Below are 14844 nucleotides of genomic sequence, written 5' to 3'. Positions count from 1 at the left end.
CGTACCTCGTCACGTGTTTTAACAAAAAATCTAATTTCGACTCTACCGAAGAGACCGTCGAAGTGGATGCACACTGACTCGGGCTATATCAAGATTATAACAAGAGTCGGAAGCACTAGGAAAGCGAAAGTTGTTGCAGTTTCCGAGTCGAACTATGGAACTATCAGGAGTATATCCTCAGAGTCTGCGGCTTGGAGATGTTCGCTGTCTTGATCTAGATGGGATTGCCTCATCCTTATCTTCGTGTGCTTGTGAATGATATCATTATGAATCATCCTCCAATCCTCTCTAGCACCCGTCAACATGTAGCCATTCCTCCACGTCGACGCGCAAGTTGGGTGGTTTCGCTGAGCGCATCAGTCCATGTCGGGACTAAACGTCAGGTACCTTGTGGGCGATTCTGGATAACTATGAATGAGAGAATGATGAAGCGTCCCTATCAAGGAATACATAGAATGGGAAGTAACCGACGTCATCGAAGATAGACGACCTCGCCGAGAGGTTTTTGTTAGTCTGACCTTTCTTTCACGCTAGCTCGCACGCATGAAACTCCTCGCTCTTCCTAACATCCATGAGGACAAAGGATTGTTATGTGGCAAGAATAGAGAGTCAGTTGTCCACACCAATGCCTCCTGTGCTGCTGATTCATCGTCGCGTCCCAAATTCTCTATCCGCAGGCGAAGACATGCTCAACAATTTCATTGTCTCATATGGCAGGCTGTAGCATACTTCAGAGCTTATAGATTGGTTGGATAACATGAGAACAGTGCCTGTCTATTTTCAGTTGGGCAAAGGTCTTCACGGACCCCTCCCTTTGTATTCATGCCGCAATGGACGATAATGTGCACGAGTCGAGAATGACGTCATAACAACTGCTTCGCTCCCTTCGATTGTCCCACGATGTCTTTTCCCTCTCAACGCCCCTGATCATGGCCGCGCGCCAATAGAATCTCCACCCAATTCAACTATGTTCGTCACTTGATCTTTGATGTGCGTGTTCCGCTTTCAATGCTCATAGAGGTTCGAGTAAGGTAGGCAGACCAATTGTATGGCTGTCATTCCTTGTTTCCCTCTAAAGCTAGGTCACCAAACCGATGTTTACCGCCAGTATCGTACCCAGTTCTTTCCGTGATTGCTCATACCTGATTCCGACATTGACGCCACGGTACCAAGAGGAACTGGGATGTCCATTAGACTGAGTTATGCGACTGGTACTCCATGACCACACGTTCACTGTCAGGTGGACCTATCATCTGCTCTTTTTAAATCTATTGATAGAATAAATCGGGAGCAAGATGAGATAAGTACTTAAGGAATCGGAAGCGTGGAGATATCACCCACAGGGACCCTTTCATGATGAACTCGACCCTCCTCCTGGCATTTCTGTCATTCGGTGCCTTACTATTATATCGACTGTCTGTCTCATTTAATCGTCAACGTCCACCTCTCCCTCCTGGACCTAAGGGACTCCCGCTCATAGGGAACCTCTGGGATGTGCCCCGCGCCGAAGACTACCCATGGCGCACCTTTGCTCGATGGGCTACCACCTATGGCGACATCTTGTATCTGGACATACCCGGAAATCCGACAGTTGTAATCAACTCTGCCAAAGCAGCAATTGATCTCTTCGAAAAACGATCCGGGAATTATTCCGATAGGCCAGGTGAGTATGCATAATTCCCCCTCCCCCGGTCTTAGAGTTCGGAATAACCCCATACAGATTTCACGATGTTAAAGTTAACGGGATGGGGATTTAACATGGCTTTTGTAAGGTATTCTGATTGGTGGAGGTCAGTACAACCATGTATGTTGTTCCTGTTCTGGTTTCCATCCTTCTCTTTATAGAATGCATCGTCGAATGTTTCACCAGCACTTCCAGCCTCGTGCACTTCCGGCGTACTATCCTGTGCAGATGAAAGCGACGTTGGTTTTGCTACAACAGCTGCATAAATCTCCCGACGCTTTTGTTCACCATGTTCGCCAGTGAGCTGGGTGTACCCGATAGCCTGTTCTGGGAAACTGACGGCCTTCTAGCCATGCAGGCTCCACCATCATGAAAATCGTCTACGGATATGATGTGGATCCGAACGGTGATCGATTTGTGGAGTTGGTGGATCGGGCGTTGGAAAGTGTTCGCATCGTTGGGAACGTCGGGGCTTTTTTGGTTGACTACTTCCCTATTTTGAAATATCTTCCACGTGAGTTTTCTTTATTTTCTGCTCAGGCTGGTAATGTAGGCACTGTGAAGGTTGGTTGCCTGGTGCAGAATTTATTAGGCTAGCGCAAGCCTGGAGAAAAGACGTCGATGACATGTCAGAAGAACCATTTGAATACACAAGAGAGTCCATGGTATGCCTTCACTTACTCTTTCGTTGATATCGGTCTAGTTGACTCTTGCTCCAGGCGAAGGGCCTTGCACCCCCTTCATTCGTCTCTGAAAATCTAACAAAGATGCAAAAGACCGAGGTTGCAGACACCCCAACGCACCTTGAAATCATACGGAATACGGCTGGAGTTGCCTTTGCTGGTAAGTGTTTCTCGGCGCTCACTGAAGATCTGATCTCATGTTTTAATTAGCGGGAGCTGACACGGTAGGTTTGAACCCTTGTGTATTGTTCAGAGTCTCCGAACCGTCCAAAGACCGTGATAGTCGTCCTTTCCGCGATGCTTGCATTTCTTCTTTATCCCGAGGTACAAGCCAAAGCTCAAGCTGAGTTGGACGCCGTGGTTGGTTATGGCAACCGCTTGCCGAATTTTGATGACCGTCCACAACTGCCTTATATTGATGCTATCGTGTTGGAAGCTATGAGATGGAACTCCGTTGTTCCACTGGGTATGTGCATTCAGATCTATGAGCACACTTGACTTGATAAATTTCATGTAGGCATTGCTCACCGTACCGTGAAAGAGGATGTTTACAGAGGTTACTACATACCTGCAGGTACGTTCCAAATATGTTTTTTCTTCTCGGTTTATGATTATGTGCCCTTTGTAGGCGCGACGATCATTGGAAACGCTTGGTTAGTCACCAGTCAATGTATGATCTCCCAGCCTCGGATTCACAGACGATGTAGGGCCATGCTTCACGACGAAAAGGATTATCCCAACCCTCTAGTGTTCGACCCCGACCGGTTCATGCCTCGAGACGGGAAGGAACGCGAACCTGAACCCACAGTGGCGTTTGGTTTTGGAAGACGGTAAGCGTTGTGTGATGTATCTATGTCGACCACTCTTGACGGTATTCTTCCAGCATCTGTCCTGGCCGTTATATCGCTTTGAACACTGCCTGGATTGCCATCGCGTCTATGGTGTCGACTTTGTCATTCACGAAGGCCGTGGATTCTGAAGGTCGGATTGTTGAACCAAGCGAAACGTTTACGAGCGCTTTTTTGAGGTAAGGCTTCTGTGTTGGATGTGGGGTGACTTTTAATTCTATGTGTAGCTTTCCCGTGCCTTTCAAATGCACAATCAAGACGCGTTCTCCTCAGACACAGGCGCTGTTAGATTAGGACGGGTTGTACCCATTTTGGAGAGACTGCTTTGGTTAGAAGTCTGATTTACGATCTTGGCTATGAAAGTGTACGATAAGAATTCGGTATCCCTCAACTTGTAATGTTGCTATTCACTCTGTAGGAAAGCATCGTCTTGTTTTTGATGTCTTCCACAAAAAAAGGTCTTAACAATGTCGACACAAATTTTAGGAAAATGAGTGCCTAATTCCAAGTTATGTAGGCCATACATAAACAGAACGAGAGATCAGTGCTCGGTGAGGCTTTCGCCCTATGAAACCAAAGATCATCAGTAAATATCCAGACGCAGATTGATTGTCTTCTTTTTTCGTCGATGCTGATTTTCCATGCTGTCGATTAACATCACTGGTCGTCGGTAAGATAAATTCGGTGTTTGCCGTCATTGAGCATTCGGGCCGTATTGTGGACCTATGTTCACATTCAACTTCCAAGTGGAAAATTCTGGTCGGAACCTTTCTTGGTATTAAAGGGGAACATGACTGGCATCGGGAGCATAAAGGCATTTTTTCCAGGCCCAGAAGTCACGCTTCATCACCCTGTCTTTCTCACCACGAAAAACACGTAGCGTGAAAGGTGCATTCCGTAACCGCACTACGTCAGCTCCAGCAGTGCGTCCAGCACGAAAGGACGCGTCGTTTCGACATCAAATGCAAAAATCAAATTTTCACCGGTACAGTAACTCCGCACCCTCCTTACTGATGCGTTGGCTACAGCCAACCCACTCGAAGTGACTCCTGACAATCGCGAGGCTCTTCAAAATGTCTGTAAAATTGCTGTTTCCTTTCCGGATATCCTTCCAGGAAGCGAGGAAGCGAGAGCGCATTTAGAGACCTCAAATATGAGTTGTGCCACGCTTCTTTATCGACGTCGTCATCAAAGGAGCTTGTTACATGTGAGAGATACAATCCAGACGATAGGTGTTTTGAGCAAGGCCCACTGATGGACAGCATCATGACGGAGGTTGCTGAATGGCTTCCCGATATATAGCTTTCCATGGCTGAAGAAAACGCAGATATAGAGTTCTTCCCCAGGTGTTTGAATCTTTGTTCTTCGACTGAAGACGAACTGTTCATCGAATGTCTGTTTCTCATGCATTGTGTGATATGATGCGGTCCTACAACAGGGGCGACGAATTTGACTGCACAACCAGGCTGGTCCTCATAAACTCTGAAAAGAAGATGGTGTATAGTGACAGTTACTACATTCTCAACTATATAGCTTGGATGTGAAGAGAATTCCTGGTATTCTCAGCCATTCGAGGGTCTCTGATCTTGGCTTGTGAGGTCATAAAGGATGATGAAATCTATGAACAAGTCTTCAGTCTCTTTCATTGAGATATCACTGGTGCAGTTCCATGTCCTCAATTTTTGTAGCCTATGAAGATGCAGACCTAAGAAATGAGGATGGCTATGATTTCTGGGATGGCCACTGGACCTGAAAAATGAAGACCATCATATACCATCTCTATGCTGAACATTGATGAGGTCATGCATGTGCACAAGATGAAAATGGATACAGTGGAATCCTATCCACTGATCAGACCCACACTCACATCCACACTCACAGTACTCTTAGTTCTTGGGGGGGTTATAATGTGATAAAAGTAGTAACAGCAAATATAATTGTCTTCTTCAATGAATCCACTGCATGCAAACAGCAATAGCACACATACAACAGTCCTAGGTCTCTCTAAGTCTCAAAGCTTTTCATTTTATCAAAACAAGAGGTGGCAACAGGTGTTGCTGGGCCTCAAGGCAAAGGTACTGTAGCTCAATACAATATGTCAAAACAATCCCACAAGCTCTCAAAAGGTCTCAAGCACAGCTCAGATCAAATCAAAATCCCTAACACACACAATACATGACTCAAAGCTTCGTGCTTTAGGCAGAAACCAATCACAAACACACCTACAAGTGCTAAGGAGCTCAGATCTCTGTACACAAGTTTCAAAACTGATCATAGACTCACAGGATTCAAACCTATGCAATCCAGAGACACAAAACACAATAAAATGCCATCCAGCAGACCCAAAGGGTTTGAACCCCTGCTGATCTGTGGAAATATCACAAATAACCCTGTCCACAGGCTAAAGGATTTGAACCTCTGCCATCTGTAGTGCCATACATCACAAATACCTCAAAAACTCAAGATGATGCCCTTCAGACACTGCTCTCTTATTCTCAGGTTAGGGTGCAATCCAAAACCTCTTATCAATTTGAACTCAAGTTCCTTGTGAGCTTCTGTGCCTCACTCAGTTCTCAAATCTCCCTTAATGATATCAATAATAAGTTTATTTTCTTGCCTGAAGTTACAAACACAAATCCAGAGCTAGGGTGCAAGGCTTTTTGTGCCCAATACACTGCAACTGTGAAGGGTTGAAAACTTATCTACTACTCTTACAATGTAGTACTTAAATAGTCTACTACTGTACTTACTAAGACACACCAAATATAGTAGTTTCAAAGTGTGGGACTCCATTCTGGAGTCTCTGGCATATCATTCATGTGCATGTCACAGTTGCCACACTTATTCTGTTCTGGATCAGAACTGTGCCCACTGTTCCCTGTCTAGCTGACATTGGTTAGCTAGCCTAGCTAGATCTGCTCACTTTCTTATTTCTCCAGTGAAGCATTCTGACACCAGAGAACTGTTCCAGGCCTCTGGGGTTATCTCTCCTGTCTGGAGTCAGCCACAATGACTATGTTCTCTTTTCCAGTGTTCAGACATTCTATTTGACTCATAATATGTACCACTTCTGGTCTGGCATGCATTAATTAATCCACCCAATGGTTATGTGTCATACCTCAGTATGATGCAAAGTCTCTCACAGTGTTATGTGCACTAAGGTACTATAAGTACATGCACAAGTCTCTGAGTGCTATATGCACTATTCACCTTTTGGTAGTATTTCTCTATTTATTGCTTTGTTGTCATCATTCTATTTCTCTGTTCAACACCCAGTTATTCAGATATCTTTTTTTGGATCTCAGTTTTCTGTTCTAAGGCATGTCCCATCAGTATATCAATGGCTGTGCATCCTTGATCAATGTGACCAGAATTGCTGATCATATTTTGATTGTACTCTTTTTATTTCTAGCATGTCTTCTTGTAATGATATTAGCATATTTAAGGTCAGTGTTATGATTTTTCCCATTTTACTTTTTTTTTTCTATAAAATAATCTCTATCTTGCTTAGTCAGAGTGCCTAGACCAGCACTTAGGACTGTGGGACAAGGCTTAGTCATCACAACAGCCAAGTCAGTCATTGTCTTTTGACACAACAGCATTGCCTGATGATGTACAATAAACCTTTTGTGTATAATAGTGATGCTCCAGGATAATGGGCACAAAGGACTTGACAACATACAATAGAAAGTAGTATAATTAGACATGACCTGTACAAGTATTTAAGACAGCTCACTCTCACTGATAACCTCCAGCTTCAAGCTCAAGTTTATCTTCATACTACTCTATTCTCAAGCCAAATCTCAAGGCTTTAATGCATCTCAATCTATATACACAATAAGTGAACTCTGATGTTCCACTCAAAGTGTGAAGTGACATCAGTTTATCATGTGTTTGGATCATGTGCAGCTTGAGTCTAACAATTAGCTCAAAGCTTCTACTTCTCTTTCCTTATGCATAATCTGTGTGAAGGAAACCAAATGCTCTTTATCAACATCAACCTATCAAACTCTAACTTTACTCATGAGTTTTTTGAACTTCTCACTTCTATCATCAGAACATTATTAGGCTTATTGATGATCATCCAGCTATACTAGAGATGCCAATCAGTTACTGCCTGGGCTATAAGACACTATCAAGAGTTTTAAAACATCTGTTGCATTCTACAAAATATAACTCTCAACCTCCCTCTCTATGACATCTCTGAATCCTGACAAACATTCCACCAGCCTCAGAAATAAACTGTATCCAAGGCAGGGTCTAGCAGCCCACATTAAGAGAATGTTCAAGAAGAAAGACATGAATATCCCCTTTGACAAACAAGCAGAAACTGCAACCCTTGCCTCATAGGGTTCCAGAACCCATGGGTCCTGCCCTCTATCCCTAACTACAAGGATGAGGATCTCCTCTCAGACTTCTTTGAGCAGTCTCCATCCTCCAACCCTTTTACTGCTCTATAAATCCATGGGATTGCTGACCATATCTGAGACTCTCTTGATGCCACTGGAATGGCTCAGAGACCCTGGAGTGACTCCCATGACCTTTCTTTACTCTATGACACCCCTGCCCAAAGCCATACAGAGACTCTCTCTATCAGGATCAGCAGTGGGATGGAGAGGTCACCCAATCAGCAAGCAGATGATGAATGAAGGGGATGAGAAGTGCAGGACAAGCTCATTCACTAATATTTTTCCACATGGAATCTCAATATCCCATTCAACTATAGTGCAGCAGTATTACAAGAGGAACAGCAGGTCTGAACTGTTAGTCCCTCCAGCCTCAAAAGCTGTCTCAGGGCAGAGGCCCAGCAAGAGGCTAAAAAGACTGAGTGGGACTGACAATGACAACAACAGCAGTGAGAGGCAGAGGCCTCTTGCTTTAGAAGCAGATCCCTGAGCTGGTATGGGCTCCATTCAGAGCTTTTGCTCTCTTCACTCATATTCCAGGAACCTAATACTAGCAACAAGTAAGACTCATAGGCAGGTGGACCTCCTGAAGTCCTCACTGCTGACAAAGCCAGAAATATGAGAGACAATGGAATCTCATCTTCCAGACAAGCTGATTTCCATTCTGCCAGCCTCAAGGATCTCACTTATTCTCCTCTCCAATACACTCTTAGTGCAGACACTGATCTCGAGGATGACAAGTCTGTTCTCAGACACTATGAGCTTCAAGTATCTGTTAATGCCTATGTCTCTGCTCATGCTCTCTAAGGCTTCCTTGGAAGCAGAGTTGCTCATTAGTTTCTCAATGAGTGATTCTATGAAAACTTCTGCATCTATAGTGAGAGAGTGGAGGTTGCATGATCAGCAGGAGGAAACAGGTATAACAACAAAATCAGAAGCTAATCCAGAGCAACATACATTGCTATGACAACCTCAGCCTCTTCAAGCCCTATCACTGAACCTAGTATACAGCTAGAGCAGTAGGTCACTAGTGACAGTCTGACCATCTGAGATTGAGGAGAGTATCTTTGACCAGCCTGTTGTCTCCCTCATTAAGGATGAGGAGGATGAGGAACAGCTAGCTGAGGGAGACAAGGACAGTGGGAGTAGTGAACTACCCCAAGGGGTTACTAGAGACACCAGATATTTCTATTCTGAAGATATGGATAAAGAAGCCCTGGAAGAAGAGATATGAAGGAACAGGGAGCAGGAGTTCAAGGAGCTATACCAAAGAGAGATAATGTTCCTATGGCATGACAATAACTAGTTATCAATCTCCATAGGAAAATTATATATTAATGAACTATCTGAATGACAGGAGATCCTTAGACATGTCACCACTGATTATGTGGTAGAAGAATATAATCGACAGCACCCCAAGAATCAGCTTGATAGGCTACTGGCTTATCAGTCCTCACCAAAGATTTGACCAATGCCATGGTTATCACCTATCACTCTGAAGTGAGCTGCATATATGGCATCATCTATCTGAAGCCAATATTGGTATTCCACCTCTTTGGTACAGACCTTAGCAATATAGCTTACTAGAACTCACATTCAGTCTGAAGTCTGGCCAACCAGCTACTGCAACCCATAGACAGAAGCTAGCAGCTGACTATTGGCTACCCAACCACCATCAGATGAAGCCACTAAGAGTGGCATTAGTAAAGAGCCAATCTAAGATGATCCAGAAGCAGTCTGACTAGAGTTTACTATGAGATAAGATAATTGTGCACAAAGAAGCTGCCTCCCAGGGAAGTCCTGTAGCAGATGACAACTCTCTTCACTCATTTCTCAGGCCATCAATCAAGTGGCACTGCCCACCTTTTGAAAAATAGCCCAACCTAATATTATGATTTTTCCTATTCTTTCTTCAACATAGCCTCTATTATGCTTAGTCAAGATGTCAAGAATGAGTGCTTAAGACTATGAGAACAAAGCTTGGTCATCACAACCAGCTGAGTCTGTTATTGTCTTTTGATGCAACAGCGATGCCCAATGACAGAGACAATCTTTTTATGTATGGTAACAATGCCCAAGGACAATGGGCACAACAGACAGAGAAAGACACAATAAGTATGTAGTATTATTAGCAAAACCTGTATAGTATTTAAGGAGGCTTGATCTCACTAGTAACCTTAGCTTCGAGCTAAAGTTTATTCATATCATCCTACTCTTGAGCCATACTAGAATGGCCTTATGACTCAATGAGCCATTAGCACATCAGTGAAACAGTTGACTTTCCAAAGTGCAAGGAAGCTTCTGATTATCACATGCTATAACTCATATGATGCTTGAGTCTAACAATTAGCTCAAAGCTATTATCTTCCCTTTCTCAAGCCCAATTGTGCTGAGAAACTGAATGCCTCCAGTGACAAACACCAATCTTAATCATGACTTCTTTGAACTAATAGCTTCCATCATTGGAATGCTGTTGGAACTTCTAGCCATCATCACCCTCTGCTATAGATGACAATCGGTAACAGCTTGGATAGTCAGACACTATCAAGCATTCCAGTAGATACATACCATCCTTTGAAACATAACCCCTGATCTACCCCTCTATGACATTCCTGCCTCTGTCAGAATGTCTTTCTAGCTGCAAGGATGATCCATATCCAAAACTGGACATAGTAGCCCAAATTCAGAGAGCCCTCAAGAAGAAGAGAGATACCAGTATCCCTCTCAATGACCCAGCAGAAACTGCAACCCTGTTTTTGCAGGATTCCAGAACTCATGGACAGCAAATGTCACCCAGGAGCCTGAGAAGATCTCCAGTGATATCCCTCTGAACCTCCTCACCTCTAGCCATTCCCTCATCTTAAATGTCCCTGGGATTGAAAACCATACTCAGAACTCTCTTGATGCTGCTTGAGTGGCTTCGAGACCCCAGATGACCTCAAACTCCTCCCATGGCTCCCTTTACATCATCTCTGAGTCAAACCTATCTATCAGTCAGTTGGAGCTCGATGACTCCCACAGGAGAAGCATCCACCAGAATTTCACAAACATGGAGCTCACTATCACTGTGGCAGAGGATCCCAACAACAACCTTCACATCAGGAGTCAGCCAGAAGCAGGAATGGCCAGTGCCAGAGGGAGGATTGCCTGGGATCAAATCATATGACAAGTTTTCCTAGACTGAGATCTTCAAGTCCCCTTTGACTATAATACAGTAGTACAGCAGCAGCAGCAGAATGAAGCCTGACAGGCAGAAGCTCAGCGAGCCCAGGAGGAGCTCACTGAGTATGTACAGAGTGAAGCCTAGCAAGAGTTCAAAGAAGCAGAGTATGCCCACCAGGGGTGACAGAAACGATGACTGGAGAAAGCCACTAGATTGGGATCCACCTCCCTAAGCTGGTATGGCCTCCAGACTGACTCCAAGGAATCTCTATTCAGGGAGCCCAACTCAGAGACCGACCCTTGGGCAGGGACAGCCAGTATTATCATCAGAAGTGAAGCAATCCGAAGGGACTAATCAGCCAGAACTGGTGATCGCCCCTCAACCCTCCAGTACTCTATCAAAACTGACACCATTTCCTCTGACACCAACTCCATCTTTAGAGCCTATAGGCTCTGGGTACCAGACAACACTCACATCTCTGACCAAGCCCTCCAATGATTCCTGGAGAGTAGAGTCACTCACCAGTTTCTCGATCCTGGATTCCAGCAAGACTTCAGCCTTTATAGCCAAGAACTGGAGGAGGCAAGAGCACATGGTGGCACCTGATACAGTCAGCTCTGGAATCCTCTAATCCAGCAGATGACCTCTGAGTCCAACACTGCCAGCCCCAGCACCAGAGTCGATGAGTGGATCTCCAGTGACCCTCTGACCAGTGGTGCCATCCATCTATGACCCACTCATCAATTCCCTCCTTGAGGAAGAGGACAGCGAGATCGAAGGGGGTGAGAGGGATGATGAGGACAGTGAAGGTCCTTTTTCCCTCACATGATACATAGAGGCAGCCAACAAAGAATCAGACGAAGAAGCCTTGATAGCAGAGATAGAGTGAGCAAGGAGAAAGGAGTATCAGGAGTTGTATGAGTAGGGGATACTCTTTTTATGGCAGAACATTTGCTGGCAAGAGTTGCCTCTAGGGTGCAAGTATAAGTATACAGATGTGGCTGAAAAACGAAACCTTTTACAGTATTCAGCAACAAAGTATGCTTGGAAAGAGTACAAATGATGGCATCTGGAAGACCCTATTGGGCTGATGCCCTTGTATCAAGACAAAACCCAGCCACAACCCATGCCACACTCTCTACCTATCCTGCTGAAATGAGCTGTATATATAGTGCTATCTATCCGAAGTCAAGCTGAAGCCTCAGACCCCTCAATCCGAAGTATGGCAGGCCAGCTTACAAAAATCTGACACCAATCCAGCCCACCAGCTCAACAGCATGAAGGATTCTGAAATCCTTAGATAGGAAAGAGAAGCTGACTTTTAGAAGGACAACCATCTCCTGATCAGGCAAGAACAAGCAGATCAGGAAAAGAACCAGTATGTGATGATCTGGAAGCTATCTGACTGGATTTTACTATTCGGGATGGTGTCATTGTCTGAAAGGAGGCCACACTCCAGAGAAGCCCTGTGGCAGATGACAACTCCCTTCACTCCTTCCCTGGCCCCCCGCATGAATGGAACAGACCCCCATTCTCTGAGTGGCCCAACCCAATGGGTGCTCTTCCAGAGAATGCTGCAGTATTGTAATATCAACCCAATCTATTATGAAAACCATGGCCCTTTAAGGGCACCTCCAATGACATCGACTGGTTTATCATCAACTGTGAACAGTACTTCAAGGTATATATAAGATACCTCAGCACTGATATGAACCAGATCATCTTTGCTGCCTCCTACTTTGAGGAAAAGGCAAAAAACTAGTGGACCCTGATTTTTCTGAGCTTCCAATCAACTATCAGGGAACACTATTGATACTCCTCATGGCCAGTATTCAAACAAATAATATACAACAAGTTTATTGATTTGACAGTACAAGAAGTGCATAAATAAAAGATCAAGGAGTATAAAATAGAGGACAAAGCAGCAACAGATTACTTCAATGAGCTAGAATGACTTGCCAGACTCACTGGAATATGAGAGGATGTCACCAATGATGGGAGAATGGTGGAGGCCCTCAAATGAGAAGTCCTCTCTTCTTACATCACAATGATTTCAGCTATAGGCATCAAAATATTGATGTCAGTCGGATACAACAACTGGAAGGAGCAGATCATTGAGATGTACAAAGAGCAACAAAGGCAGAAAGCAGAATCCATAACCCTACAAGACTATATCAAAAAGTCAACCCTGCCAACCCTGAACAAGTCAGGGCAAACTGCCAGGAAATCATCGGAACCCTCTATGACCTCTTTCTATAGCAGCCAGAAGACAGGAACAGGAACAATGTATACTGGATCAAGAAAGCCGATGGATATAGACTGAATGAAGAAAGAAAGAAAGTGCTTCAATTGCAGGCAGAAAGGCCACATGGCGAAAGACTGCCCAAGAAAAAAGTGAACCCATGAAGACATACAGGCACAGATTGCCAAATTGCAGAAAGAGGATGAAGAACTCAGCAAAGATACCAGGGTGGAGGAAGTAAAAGATGGGGCTGACCAGTGAGCAATTCCACTGAGCCAGCCACAGACTTTAATGGTGTGCAACCTACAACTGCTAGTCAGACTGATCGGATTTCTGTAGTTACTCCTATACTTACTCTATCTATGCATTTGAATATACCCCAGTCATCTATTCTGCATACTCCTGAATCACAAGAAGAAAAAACTCAAACATCTATGGGCTAAACAAAAGCAGAGGGCCCCAATACTTGGCTCAAACCATTTGATACTGAATGAATGTGGAGAGCCATCAGAGATGCTAAGAATGAAGCAATGGCAAAAGCCATGCTTAAAAATTGGGTCCACCAAACAAGGGCTGAAGAAGTAATTGATAAAATAGTGGAAGGAATGAGGCAGGCTGAATGGTGCCAAGCCCTGGAGTGGCTTGACGAGTTACAAGGATCACATAAGTTCATATGCCAGTCTAAAACCCCAGAGCATGATTTGGTCTCAAAGGCTCAAATTGAAACCCTTATATCCTGGACAACCTATGTCATATCTACCCTGATTGATAGCAGTTGCACTGAGAGTTCCATCAACCATGCCTTTGTCAACAAACACAAACTTCCAACCTAGGCTACAGCGGCCCCAATCCCGGTTTATAATGCAGATGGAACCAAAAACCAAGCTGGTTCAATTACCGAGTTTGTCAAACTCTGACTCACAATCAGAGATCACTCTGAATGGATTGACTTAGCCATGACAGATCTCAGAACCAAGGAAGTCTTTCTTGGTCATGATTGGCTAATATGTCACAATCCACTAATTAACTAGAAGACTAGGTGAATCACATTCACCTGATGCCGATGTCAAAAAATCCCATTTGAGTTGCCTGATGAGGATCCAGAGGACCGATGGAATGAAGAGATGGAGGATGGGGAAACCATTCTCACCATTGACATCCAGAAGGAATTACACATCCACACAGTCCATCATGTCAACAATCTCACTGCCAAGGCAAATGAATGCAAGGAGGAGAAGATATTTGAAGAGATGGTGCCAAAGTGAGCATGAGACTTCAAGGACTTGTTTGAAAAGGAGAGCTTCAATGAACTGCTGAAGTTGAAACCCTGGGACTATGCCATTGAGCTGATCTCAAATGTCAATGCTAATCTGGACTGCAAGACATATCTCCTTGGTACCAACAAGCAATAAGAGCTAGACAAGTTCTTGGATGAGAACCTGTCTAGTGGATGCATCAGGCCATCAAAGTCTCCCATGGCATCACCATTCTTCTTCATCAAGAAAAAGAATGGCAAGCTCTGACCAGTCTAAGATTACCAGAAGTTAAATGAGATGATGATCCAAAACTATTATCCCCTTCCACTCATCTCAGAGTTAATGGACAAACTCTGAGGTGCTAAATATTACACCAAACTCGATGTCCGATGGAAATATAACAATGTCTGCATCAAAGAAGGAGACAAATGGAAGGCAGTGTTCTGGATGAACAGGGGGTTATTTGAACTCACAGTCATGTTTTTTAGACTCACCAATTCTCCAGCAACATTTCAATGGATGATGAATGATATATTCAAAGACCTCATCACCACCAGAAAGG

The 14844-nt window shown here is 44.2% G+C and overlaps 1 protein-coding gene across 1 annotated transcript; it reads left to right on the top strand.

Annotated features, from left to right (window-relative positions):
* Nucleotides 1-915: 915 nt before the first annotated feature.
* BT62DRAFT_959743 (cytochrome P450) lies at nucleotides 916-3724 on the top strand. Its single transcript, XM_043188515.1, has 14 exons — nucleotides 916-1031; nucleotides 1083-1663; nucleotides 1721-1790; nucleotides 1846-1983; nucleotides 2035-2198; nucleotides 2249-2349; nucleotides 2404-2527; nucleotides 2578-2591; nucleotides 2641-2833; nucleotides 2885-2941; nucleotides 2996-3020; nucleotides 3075-3197; nucleotides 3251-3394; nucleotides 3443-3724. Exons 2-14 carry the CDS (start codon nucleotides 1354-1356, stop codon nucleotides 3507-3509), a joined length of 1530 nt encoding a protein of 509 aa, XP_043045351.1. The 5' UTR covers nucleotides 916-1031; nucleotides 1083-1353; the 3' UTR covers nucleotides 3510-3724.
* The last annotated feature ends 11120 nt before the right edge of the window (nucleotides 3725-14844 follow it).

This window comes from Guyanagaster necrorhizus (genome assembly GCF_019112545.1).
Source record: "Guyanagaster necrorhizus MCA 3950 unplaced genomic scaffold BT62scaffold_2, whole genome shotgun sequence".
NCBI classification, from domain to species: domain Eukaryota; kingdom Fungi; phylum Basidiomycota; class Agaricomycetes; order Agaricales; family Physalacriaceae; genus Guyanagaster; species Guyanagaster necrorhizus.
The sequence above is the reverse complement of the archived record's forward strand: the minus strand, read 5'-3'. Positions and strand labels throughout refer to the sequence as shown.

What these genes read in the sequence shown, in the direction of transcription:
- BT62DRAFT_959743 (XM_043188515.1), top strand. Translation starts at nt 1,354, where the DNA reads ATGATGAACTCGACCCTCCTCCTGGCATTTCTGTCATTCGGTGCCTTA. An exon ending in AATACACAAGAGAGTCCATG is followed by an intron (nt 2,350 to 2,403) that starts GTATGCCTTCAC and finishes CTCTTGCTCCAG; the next exon opens with GCGAAGGGCCTTGCACCCCC. An exon ending in AGGTTACTACATACCTGCAG is followed by an intron (nt 2,942 to 2,995) that starts GTACGTTCCAAA and finishes TGCCCTTTGTAG; the next exon opens with GCGCGACGATCATTGGAAAC.